This window comes from Mirounga angustirostris, unplaced genomic scaffold (assembly GCF_029215605.1).
Source record: "Mirounga angustirostris isolate CCGP_5_RB_7025 unplaced genomic scaffold, mMirAng1.0.hap1 SCAF_5, whole genome shotgun sequence".
NCBI lineage: Eukaryota > Metazoa > Chordata > Mammalia > Carnivora > Phocidae > Mirounga > Mirounga angustirostris.
The window spans coordinates 10,060,964-10,073,424 of NW_026991713.1; the positions used below are offsets into that span (position 1 = coordinate 10,060,964).

At 55.8% G+C, this 12,461-nt stretch overlaps 1 protein-coding gene across 2 annotated transcripts in view; it reads left to right on the forward strand.

Moving 5' to 3' along the window:
* Positions 1 to 12,461, forward strand: part of TMEM184B (transmembrane protein 184B) — a 45,319-nt gene that overhangs the window by 25,406 nt on the left and 7,452 nt on the right. For both annotated transcript variants that reach the window (XM_045872535.3, XM_045872536.3), the window contains exons 4-5: positions 9,590 to 9,680; positions 10,183 to 10,258. In XM_045872535.3, coding sequence (XP_045728491.2) covers positions 9,590 to 9,680; positions 10,183 to 10,258 — 167 coding nt within the window. The remainder of the gene's footprint in view (positions 1 to 9,589; positions 9,681 to 10,182; positions 10,259 to 12,461) is intronic.

Genomic DNA, 12,461 nt, shown 5'->3' on the forward strand with positions numbered 1-12,461 from the left:
TTAACTCCGCAGGCGCAGGGACAGGCAGAGAGCCCGTGTCCGCAGAGCCAGGCACCTGCCAGGTGCTCACTCAGTCCAGAATTTCTGAATGAATAAGGGACTTTATCACACACCTGCTGTGCACCTTACATTCGCAGGGGGCCTCATCGAACTCCCAGCTGGGTTCCCTGCTTGGCTCTGCCGGGTGAGAATACTGAGGCCAGGTGGGGACCTGCTCTGGGCGGAACTGGGGCTCTAATGCCTGATGTCCCTGGAGGCAGCAGGGTCCAGGGAAACTTCTGGGTTTCTGGGGAGCTGCACATACTAGTGTTGAGAATCCTTTTCCAGTCATGTTGCCAGTCGCAGATGGGGGCCCAGGAGCAGCCTCTGCCCACTGATTCCCTCAGAAGCACAGAGCTATTCCCTGCCAAGGAGGATCCTCTCCTGTGTGGTCTCCCTTCTCTGTGGGGCCCGAAGACCGGGGTGCCTGGCAAAGTGGGGCACGGTCTGTACTATCCTCACTCTGTGCCCCAGAGGCGGCAGCAGATGGTTGGCTGGGTCCCCCCACTCCAGAAGCCTCTTTGTTCAGGCCCCACCTGTCCCAACCTTCCTCTTAGTCCACTTAGAGGTCCTGGTAAGAAGTCTGCCTCCCTGCTAAGCATGTCTCCTAGCAACACTGTTATCCCCTGGCCTCTCCGCCTCTCCCGGGGAGTTTACAAACAGCACAGCAGCTGCAGGGGAGTTCAGGCTGCCCCAGAGTTCACCAGCTTTTCGTGTCTGAGTTGGTGGGCTTGGCCCTCGCCTCACCCTTTTCTGCAGCTCTGCTCAGCCTCTGGGACGCCCCCCCTTGTCCTTTCATCTGCAGGACCTGCCCCTGCAGAGTTGGGGATGGAGGGTCTTCCCTTAAAATTAAAAAAGAGCCCCCCCCTTCGTTCCCCTCCCAACCCACCCCACCCTTCCTTCTTGGTGTCCCAAGACCCGGGAGGGGCAGAAGGGAGATCAGGAGCCAGGCTGTGCTGGAGGACCCCAATTGCAGAGCCGGGCAGCCGGGCTCTCGCTGGGCGCCGCGCAAACATTTGTTTTTCTCTTTGACGAAATTACAACTAAATTTTACTCTCATTCAGGTACTAGCGCACACGGTTGAAACACAAAATCGCCCTAACTCTTCCTCACTCCCAAGTTCATTGTATTTTCAACTCTTCAAACTTTTTTTTTTCCTAGAATAACCTAAAAATTGCTTATACTCTTGGTTCTTGATTTTTCAATTTCAGATAGGGTTCCATAGTGACCTCCAGTTGTAGAAAGCTTTGACTTAGGTCATCTTCCCCCCAACCCCATACACACACACACACACACAGAATTCTCTCTTCATCTTTTCATTGTGACTAGACCACAGTTTTTCGCAGTCTGTGTTCAGTGTTTGCATTATCACCTGTCTGTAAATACTGATCAGAGCTGAACCCTGTAGTGTCCCAGGCCGACATTTCCCTGTGTAACTTTTTGTTTTCCTCTGGTTATTGCTTACCTTGCTTTTGGGTTCGCTCTGCTTTCTGTGTATCTATCATTAATTTATTCCCAAATGCTTAAATTGGCTAGAAGAGAGAAACCCTTCTCCACGCCGTCAGACACATGGGCGTATCTGTTAGCTCTGGGTCTCCCCTGAGCCCTGGTCTTCCTGCTCTGGTCTGGCTGCTTTCTGGCCTCTTGGTCTTCTCCTCACCATCATCCTGGGACGCCTGCTCACCTCTCTTGTGCTGAATCACCTGTTCCCTGGATGCCGTTTTTTTCCTCGTCTGTGGTTTGCTCTCCCTTTTTGGTCAGTCCATATCTTCCAGGAGCTTCATGGCAAAAAGCAAGCATGAGAGTTCTGGGTTTTTTGTTTTTTTTTTTTTCAATCTGAAAATTACCTTCAAATATTTTTACTATATTATCCTATTTGGAGTTTGATGGGAATTCAGTTCTAAGTTGGAAATCATCCTCCCTCTGAATTTTGAAGGCATGTTTTCCCCTGTCTTCTAGCTTCCAGTGTTGTTTTGGGAAAGTCTGCTAGAGTCTGATCCTTTGTCCTGAGGTTCTGGGAAATTTTCTTATATGTTTCTTCCATAATTTCTTCCCCTCCACTTTATCCTGCCATTCTGGAATTCCTGTTGTAGGATGTTGCACTTCTGGATGGAGCCTCACATTTTCTTTATAATTTTCCAACTCTTTTTTTGCTCTGCTTTCCAGGAGCTTTATTTATTTTTTTAAATCTTTACCCTTGAGCTTCTGTATCAAAGGTCTTTTGTTTTTGTTTTTTGTTTTATCATGTTGTAGAATGTCAGGACCTCTTCCCTGTCCTTTTTTGTTTTGAGCCCCCGTTCTTGGTATTGGGTAGAGTATCTCCTCTTCTCTTTCTGGGGATGCTAATTACAGTTTTCTTCTGCTCCCTGCGTTATCTCTGCCTCCTGAGCTCCTTTCGTCTGTTGGCTTTGGTCTTTGACCTTTGTGTCGGAAGCTCTCCTCAAATGTCTAGTGTCCTTGGCTATTTTTGTGTTTAAGAATGGGGCTCAAAACTGCTGGGCCTCCCATCTGGGTGACGGGGCACGTGATGTGACCCTGCCAGTTTTATGCAGTGATAGGGGCAGGCACCAAATGAGGACCTTTTGATTCTGGGCCTATTTCCCTGGAGAATAATGTTCTCATCTCCAGCCTGGGAGGCAAAAGCTGGGCAGGCTGAGTTGAGGGAGCGGATGGGGCATTCAGGCCTCGTCCACTTTGTGCACATGTCCTCATTGCCCTCAGCTGAGCCATGTTCTCTGAGGACACAACTGTCTCAACTGTCTTGAGAGTGAAAACCCAGTAGCTCCGCGTGGAGACTTGGAGCTGAGGTTCCCGTTCGCACCCTCAGCCCTCAAGACTGCCTGGTGCGTCTGGTTTTGGGGTTTCCCAGGGTTCTCGTTGGCTCCCCCCGTTCCCTGGGTCAGTGACCACACTGCATCTTCCAGAGCTATGGTCAGCATCTCTGGTCTGCTGCCCCTGGTGCTGTCCCTCTTGTGAGCAAAGGCTTGTGCCCATCCCCCCCATTTGTTCACCTTTCAGCAGGGAAGGGGGGTAGCGAGTAGTACTAAATCCTGCCTTTTGGTGGCAGGAGTGCTGTCTTCTAAGGAGGGGGCTGAGTCTCAGACAAGTAAGCGGCTCACCCAGGGTCCCCTTTCTACCATCTGACAAGGGCTGTAATCCACATGGCACGAGGACGAGCCGTCGGGGCAGGTAGACGGAGGAGGGCCGATCGAGCCACCTGCATGCAGGGAGTGTCTGATGGTGCTCAGGGCGAGGGGTAGCCCCTAGAGACATCTCTGAGACAGCCCCGGGGAACTCTGTGGTCAGGGGGATACAGAGGGCCGGAGTTCAGAGGAGGGAGACCGACTGAACTGTGGCTTCACACAGGCACCGTGTTGTGAATACTGTTTGTGTGGTGTTTGCTTTTCCGCATATTTTTCCTTACTGTTAGCTCATTCTCATCTCCCAGGTAGCTGGTGGGTGTATTATCATCCCCACTTTGTTCTCGTGAAAAAAAGAATGTGAGTAGGCTAAGAAACTTAAGATTACCTAGAGTGTCCCTGTCAGAGGCCAGACGCAGCTCTGGGTCTCTGGGTCCCCAGAATGGCTCATGTCGGGTCGGGCGGAGGAGGGCAGACCGGCGTCCTCCCATGGAAGAGCGTGAGCTCTGGCTACGAAGGGAGAGTTTACATGAAACAGTTAAAGAAGGAGGCTGCCTTCACCCCGCTTCAGATTTTGGACAAGCCTCGCTGCCTGGAATCTGGCCCAAAGTGAAGCATCTTCCAAGGCAGAGAGAGAGGACAAGCCAGGATAAATGGAACCCAGCTGAGGGTCACAGACACAGGGCCGCACGAGACCCAAAGGCCGGGGTGCCGCCACTGGCCCCGTCGCCGACAGAGCTGGCCCTTCCGAGAGCTCAGTCCGTCCGAATGAAGAAAGGTATTGAGAGGAAACCAATCAGAAGAGGTGTCAGGAACAGTGATCTGGGTGGCAGGAAGCAGCAATAGGCAGGATCGGGGATCAAGAGGGCAGACAGGCCACGAGGGAGGAGGGATTGAAGCAGCTCAGGGCAGACCCCCCGGCCCACTAGGGCTGTGGCCCGTTGTGTCCGCTGCTGTCCCTGGTGATCCCGGAAAAAGAGGGGGAAGCATGTTCTGAGGCCCCTGTTGACTGAGCACAGAAGATTTCCATCCAGAGTAGTCAAAATTAAGTTTTCTGGGCTCATCCTCGAATTACCTGCCACGTGGAATGGCCCCACATCTTTCCAGATGACCAAAGTATTTGTGTGCGCCGAGAAGGCCAGGCCCAGGGGCCATCTGTAGGTGCTGAAGGCATGTGGAGGAAGTGAGCTTGGAATGGCCAGTTGCACCCAGGGTCACCGAGGTTCTGCACCCAGAGCGTGGCCCACCCCAGGCGTCCAGGGAGGGGTTATTGAACGAACAGACAGATGTGCCTGTCTGACCTGTAGCGGGGAGCTTGTGAGGACTCCTGACCCCGGGAGCTGTTGGCAGGGACGGCCAGAGCACACTTCTTGGTGGATCCTCTCTGATGCCCTGGGGGCTCCTCGGGGCTGTGCTGTTACAGGTGCCCATTGCAGGGGCGCAGGTGGGAGGCTGGGTGGACGGCAGCCTCTTGAACTATAGCCTCCTGTCCGGGCAGCTGTGGGTTAGAGATGCTGCCAGTGAGGAAGGAAGGTCTCAAGTCTCAGGGTCAGAAGGGACCTGTAAAGACTCAGCCTCTCAGAACCCCTGTATAATGTCTGCTAAGAGGCCCCTCGGCCTCTGATTGCATGCTCCCCCCAGCACAGAGCTCACTACCTTTCATCTCTGAAGATGGCCTGTTGGCAATTGTTTCTTATATTAGGCTGAAGGCCTAGGATCTGCCTCCGGGACCAGGTGGGTCCTGTCTGACCCTCTGGATAAGGTCGTGCCCCTTATATGAAGAGAGTGACCCTAATGTCTTTTCTCCAGGCCTTAAGGCTCCAGTACGATGCTCATTTCATCTCCCGTCTTGGTCTGTTGCTCCTGATTTTGTGCATTTGTTCCTAGTCCATTTAAGATTTGGTATCTGCGGGGGGTGGGGAGGGGCGCCTGGATGGCTCAGTCATTGAGCACCTGCCTTCGGCTCAGGTCATGATCCCGGGGTCCTGGGATCAAGCCCCGCATTGGGCTCCTTGCTCTGCGGGAAGCCTGCTTCTCCCTCTTCCTCTGCCCCTGCTTGTGTTCCCTCTCTGTCCCTCTCTCTGTCAAATAAATAAAATCTTAAAAAAAAAAAAAAAAGATTTGGTATCTGGGGAGGTACCTGGGTGGCTCAGTCGGCTAAGCATCTGACTCTTGGCTTTGGCTCAGGTCATAATCTCAGGATCCTGGGATCAAGCCCCATATTGGGCTCGGCGCTCAGTGGGGAATCTGCTTGAGATTCTCTCTTGCCCTCTGCACCTCTTCTCCCCACCCTCTAAAATAAATAAATAAATAAATCTTTAAGATTGGGTATCTAGAATGGAACAGAAAGTTCTATTGCCCAGGGCAGGAGAGAGAGAAGGACCATCCCTTCCCTCCTGCTGGATGCTCCTGTCCAGACCGGAGGGCCTAGTTGGTGGGTCCCTTGGTCACTCATGTATCCACTGGGCCTAGCACAGAGCCTAGCACACAAGCTGTGGTTAGTACATAGGGAGGCAGAGAGTCATTCTTTGTCTCTGGGGCCTCTCAGGGGAGCAGCCTGGAGCTGTGGTCAGAGGGGCAGTCAGGCAACAAGCTGCTGGCCAAGAACTGCACTCCACCTCCGGCCTCCAACGGGCGTGTTTGTTCTTCTCGTGCCCGGGGCCGCGTGTCTTCATGCTTCTTCCCGGAGTGTGTGTTGAGTTGTGTGTTGTAAACAGCCTCGCTGGGGTGGGGGTAGTGTTTTGCCTGGCTCTGTAATTTCCTAGGAGGGGATTGATTTGTCTAGATGGTCAATGGGGTGCTGATGTGGGCTGTTTGAGTCATTTCAAGGAGAGTCTGTCTTGTCTCCCTTCTCTGAGAATGCGCTATTGATTCACTAACGATTCTTTAAAGGAAACTGTCAGCAGTCGGTATCTTAGGGACCGGCTGGGCCTGAGGCACTGGGAAAAGGTCAAGAGCCTTGAACTGAGATGGATACAGTGGGATGATCCTGGCCGGTTGAATGCAGAGCTGGATAGGGATAGAGTGCTCAGCCCCGTAACTCAGGAGGGTGCTGACGTCTGTCGTGGCACAGGAAAGGATGCTCGGCCGTGGCTTGCAAGACGGCCTGGCTTGGGAGGGCAGTTCCGGACAAGGGGGCTGATGAACCTTGGCCCCTGTGGCTTCTCTTGAGAGTTTTGTCTTTAGGGACCGGTGTTTGGTCTGCGCAGCCTGCGGAAAGGTGGGCTCCATGGGCGCGGACGGAGTGCGGGCCTTGTGCCTGCCCTGCCTCTCCAAGCCTCACCCCGAGTTAAGGCCTATGTCTGTCTGTTCATTCCTTCTGTGTTGATTGCGTGAAAGTGCCAGGCCCTCTGGTAGTCGGGGGTAGGCCTCAGTCCCTACCGGCAAGGAGTTTACAGTCTGGAAAGAACACCAGGTAACGCACCGTGGCTTGTGAGCTCAGTGTGAGCTCAGCCTTATTAGCAAAGAAGTCCCACGTCCCCCCTTTCCTCAAGGAAGGAGCTGCTGTTATCCCTGGCTTATAGGTGAGGAAACCATGGCCCAGTGCACTTAAGACGCCTGCCTGAGGTCACACAGCTCCAAGGTGGTGGAGCCACCATCCGGACACCCTAGCAGTGTGGATCCAGGGTCTGAGGCTTCCCACTTCATGATGCTGCCCCCTGTACGGGAAGGATCGGCTGAATCAACAGCGGGACCGTGGTGCGTGGAGCAAGCCTGGCAGTGGACAGAGGATTGGCAAGGGAGAGCTGGCGTCTCAGCAGGGCCTGCCCCTGGGAGTTAGCAGAGGCACCAGAACATGCTAGCACGGAGTGTGAGAGCTCATGGCATGTCCTGGGAACTCCAGGAGTGGTTTTAGATCATATACACATACAAGCATATACACACACCCCTTATATATGTGCATATAACACACACGTGTATATACGTACACACGTTATGTAGATAGACGTACCAGCCCACACCCACACACGTGCATGTATACATTTCCTCCGGCTGCATAAATAATCACCCCAAGCAGACTAGTGTAAAACGACCATTTCTTTTGTTCACGGATAGTGCAGTCCAGGAATTTGGACCGGGCACAGTGCGGATAGTCCGTCCCTCTGCCCTGCTTTCTGGGCCTCCGCTGGGGGACCCTCGGCTGGGGGTGGGGTCTGAAGTCTGGTTCGCTCGTGCGTCTGGCACTTGTTGCTGGCATCAGCGGGGGCCTCAGTTCCCCCCGCACGAGCCACTCTGGGGAGTCTCTCCACATGGGCTGGCTTGGGCTTCCTTGAAGAATGGGGGTGCGTCCAAGGGCAGGCATCTCAAGAGAAAGAACCAGAGGAAAGAGGCCTCTAAGCTCAGCGTCAGATGTCTTGGAACAGCACTTGTTGTTTTTTTTAAAGATTTTATTTACTTATTTGACAGAGAGAGACACAGCGAGAGAGGGAACACAAGCAGGGGGAGTGGGAGAGGGAGAAGCAGGCTTCCCGCAGAGCAGGGAGCCCGATGCGGGGCTCGATCCCGGGACTCCAGGATCATGACCTGAGCCGAAGGCAGACGCCCAACGACTGAGCCACCCAGGCGCCCCGTTGGAGTAGCACTTATGCTGTGGTCACGCCGGTCCCCCCGATGCAAAGGGAGGGAGGAAGACCCTATGTCCCCGCAGACAGGAGCCAGTGTCCCAGGGTGTGGCCGTCTTTGGAAAGTACCACTGGCCAGTGTAGCTGGACCCGGCTTGGAATGGGCACGTCTGTTCTACTTGGCCTCATGTGGTTTTAGACAAAGGTTATCAGCAGGCTGACATCAGATTTGGCTTGATGCCGTCCCCCCCCCCCCCCATGCCCCAAAGTTCTTGTCACTGAAGAGTGCTTTGGAGCTCAGCGGAGATTGCCGCAGGCCCCCCATTTCCTGAGCTGCTTCCGTGCCAGGCAGGCAGCGTCCACAGTCGTCAGCCCCATCAAGGGACGGTGGCCCCTGAGGAAGACCAGCAGATAAATGGCACCAGCCACTCTTCTGAGTACTTTGCATACTCAACCCCCCTAGCAAGGTAGGTACCTCTGTTGTCCCCATATAACAGATAGGGAGACTGAGGCACAGAGAGGCTCCCAGCTAATCGGGGGCAAACCCTCTACTATATGTCTGTAGGGGGATGGTCGCAGCACAGTGTGGTAGGTGCTGTGGGCCGTGTTGGTACAGGGTGCTACCTGGGGCCCCCCACCCTAGCTGGAGGTGTGAGCCCGTAATAGGTTAGGTATACAGCACCCCAAAAATATTCCTTTCCAAATCGCTGAAGGCCAGCATTCGCCCATAGCTCTGTCAGCAGGATTGTGTGCGCTCCAGTTCAAGGTAGTCCCCCGTTCACGGTGTGCCTGGTATGTGCCAAGTGCTGTGGCTGTGCTCTGGGGAAGAGGTGGGCCCCCTTCCAGGGGCCACAGTCCCGAGAGAGCAGTCAGGGATCGTGCGAGCCACGCTCCAGGGCAGGAAGCACCGCACAGCGTCTGCAGATCAGCGATCCCCTGGGTGAGAACGCACCAGCCTCCATGTAGGGGCCAGAGACTTCTCAGGGGGTCTCACAGGATTCACGGGCACCAGTGACACGGAGGGAAGGGCGGCCCAGGCCGTGGGATCAGCAAAGGGAAAAGCACGGAGGGGGCATCATAACCTGCTGGGAAAGAGGGGCATCTAGTTGCCTGGAAGGCCATGCGAGGGGTGGGCAGGGGCCAAGTCACTCTGGAAAAATCTTGAATGCCAGGCTCAGGGCTGTACCGAGAACCTTGAAGGCCTCTGTGCTTCAGGGGGACAGCGGGGTCAGATGAGAAGGAGCCCTCTGTCTGCAGGGGCGCTGGTTCCTCCCTTGCCCTTCCTGTCCGCTGACCCCATTTGGACCCTCACTCCTTTGCTGGACGCTCTTGAGTTCCCATGCTCTCGGCCTGCCCTTCCTCCTGCACCCTCTGCCGCACTCCTCCTGCTCTCCACTCTCCCCATCCTTGCTCCCCCATGTCCCTGTGCTCCCAGCGCCCTGCAGGCCGCAGCCTTCATCTTGCTGACCCTGCAGAAATCCTTTGACCGGGAGACCGCTCACAGCGGATTGCTGTATTTATAACATACTTCGGTGCTGGCCATCGCTGTGGCAGAGTTGTGTGTCTGTGGTGATATGGAGCTGCATCCAGAGGGGGCTGGCCCGGCTTCCCCACACATTTGTGCGCTATTTGGTGCACCTTCATACCTGCCCCCGGAGCCTCCAGTCGTGTGCGCATCAACCTGCCACTCTTAAGTGTTTGAATACAAGTGGAATATTCGCTGTGCGGGTCCTTGCGTCCCTGAGGCCCCATGACTGTGGTGCTTTCACTCCCGTTGCTGTTTAGAATTCCACCATCTGTTTACCCATCCTGTTGATTTGAGTGGTTTTCTCTGGACATTTTCCACAGCCCTGGTCATCTATAATTTCCTGAGCCTGTGCTATGAATACCTCGGGGGAGAAAGTTCCATCATGTCGGAGATCAGAGGGAAGCCCATCGAGTGAGTATGAAGTCTCCCTGGAGCCTCCCACACCACCCCGTTTCCTGGGCCTGACGTTCTTCGAGCTGTGCTGGTGTCGGCCAGACACACAGACCGGCTCTGCCCATAACCAGGCCCTGTCGTGCCTCTCCTCACTTCCTGAGGGACGCCATTCACGGGGACCTGGGGACGGCCTCGCCGGTTCTTGCTCCTTTTTCTTCCTATCCCTTCCTGTCTGTCTGTTTCTCCCTCTTGCTCTCTTTCCATTCAGTACTTGGCAAGTTGGTTTGTTGCCCCCTGGGCCGGTGGAGCCCTGCTCCCTCATGCCCTCCCTGCACGAGCAAACTCTCCCCGAGTGCTTGGCCTCCAGGTGAAGGCTGCCTGGGATCTGTGTCCCGTTCCCAGCCCCAGTCCGCCCTACCCAGGCTTGTGTGGATGTGAGGGAGGGTGGCCTCCCCCAGCCCCACCTTTCCCGAATCCTGGCTCTCTGCCTACCAACCTCTTCTTCTCTTGTCTCTTCCAGGTCCAGCTGTATGTACGGCACGTGCTGCCTCTGGGGAAAGACTTACTCCATTGGGTTCCTGCGGTTCTGCAAGCAGGTGTGTATCCCTGCACCTGCCCCGGTCAAGAGGTGCAGGCCAGGGCCCCGGAGCCTGAGTGCTACCCCTGCTCGTCCAGTGGCAGAGGCGGGCGTAGGGCCCGGAGGACCCTGCTTGTGGCGTTCCCATATCCCGTGAAGTACCCTAAAGCCCGAGCACCACTCCCCACGCTGTTAGGCATGCACGTGCATTAGCAGAGTATGCTCCCAGGGGCAGCAGCAGGTGTCCTAAACGGGTCTGTGGCAGCCCCGGGCAGGAGGTGGTCCCATACCTTTGCTCACTTCGGCCAGGCAGGTCTTAGAGGGGGTGTGTGCGTGTGTGTATCAGGAAGTGCATGGGGATTCTAGAATCTCAGCTTGAAACCCCTCATCGGCTGCAGCTAGAGGCCAGGAGGGCTTCTGCATGAAAGCTCCCTGCCAAGACGGGCCTGCGGGGTCTCTGGCCTGTTCCCCGTTTCCCAGCCGGCAGTCCACCAGCTTCCAGTTTCCTCGGCTGCCTCCCCTGTGGTCTCAAGGGGCCTGGGCGGAGGCGGTGTGGGGTTGTGGTGTAGCGCATGGGCCCGGGTGTCTGACCATCGGAGTTTGATTTTCAGCTTTCCCTCTTGACCGGGTGGCCTTGGCTAAGTTATGTAACCTCTCTGAGCCTGACTTGGTTTCCTCTTCTGTAAAGTAGGCCAAACGATACGTACCTCAAGGGATGGTTTAAGGTCCAGGTGGCGTGATGGATGGGAAGCAGTCAGCACAGACCGGCACGGAGCCCACTCTTGTCTGAGTCTGACGTGCCACGCCCTGCTGGTGGTCGACCTCAGCCCAGTCTCCTCCGTGTGCCAGGACCTCTGGCAGCCCCTCCGGCGTCACCAAGGGTAGTCACAAGGGGAAATGAAAACCACAGCTGATCACCGTGGCCACCAGAGGGCTGGCCTTTCTACTCCCTTCTGTGCGGGGCCCTGCCTGCAGCGTGGGCACCCACACACAGCACCTACCTGGACGGACCAGGTTTACACCCAGGTCTGCCCCACAGGCGGCTGCTTCCCGCTCTGCCTTCCCTTGGGCGTTCCTCCATTCACAATCTCCCTCCTGGGCCTGGAGGCAAAGAGTGAACAGTGTCCTGGGGTCAGGGTGGGTGGGGCCTTCCAGAGCCTTTGTTTACCAGCCTTTCAGCCGCCCTAGGCCCAGCTGTGGCTCACTGCCTTCTTTGATGAGTGTATTATGTACGAAGTTTTGATCCCATGATCACTAGCTTGCGTAGCCTGGTTATAAATGATTCCCAGGCCCCGTGGGTTCGGATGTCCTGCCCCTGTTCTGGAAGGGGCAAGGAGAGGTAGTAAGAGGACAGAGGATAAAAGCAGCCTTTGCACCCCTTTTCCTCGGGCGAGAGCCCTCCTGAGTGAGAAAGCCTGGGCCAGGGCCCCCCCCGGATCCGAATCTCCTGGAGAGCTGGTTCACAGTACGCATTCTCTGGTCAGCCAACTCCCCCCTCCCCCGCAGCCTGATGAAGAAGGTCTGGCATGGAGCTCTGGGTGCTGGGTCGTGTTTACAGCTCCACCGGTGGTTCTGATGTCCAGCCTGGCTTGGGAACCACTGCCTGATTGCTGACCCGATCCAGGACAGTGGTTGGGTGAAGGCTGTGGGGCCTGCTGATGTGGACTCCGCTGCCACTTCAGCCTCTCTGTGCCTCGGTTTCCTCACCTATAACAGTACTTTGTTGGGGGGCTCTTGTGCGCCCCACTGACCGGGACGGCAGCAGCCTGTCGACAGGCTCTTAGCGCCCACGGTGCGCAGATTGCGATTCCTCCCTTCTCCCCAGATACTGGTCCCGCTCCCTCAAGGTGGGTGGCGGGGCCGGGGAGTTTGGGGGGGTTTGCTGGGGGCAGCATCGCACCTCTACCCCCATCACACGTGCTTCCACGCAGCTCAGGCCCCCCGGGGCTCCCCACAAACTGCGCTCAGGTCCCCAGTGGGGCAGAAACTTTGGGTTCAACAGGTTACTTTCTCTGCCCCGGGGTCCTTGCCCGACTTGAAGGCATACTGGCTCAGCCTTTTAAAGCTGCTCCCCGCTCCCCAGAAGGGGCCTTGTGGCTCAGATGTATTGATCTCAAGAGCATGGTGTTTCTGCTGGTTTTATGGGCACCGTGGGTGCTCCTTGACTTTGCTGGAGCCTCTGGAGGGCACTGCGAGAACCTGGTTCAGGAATTCTTCCAGTG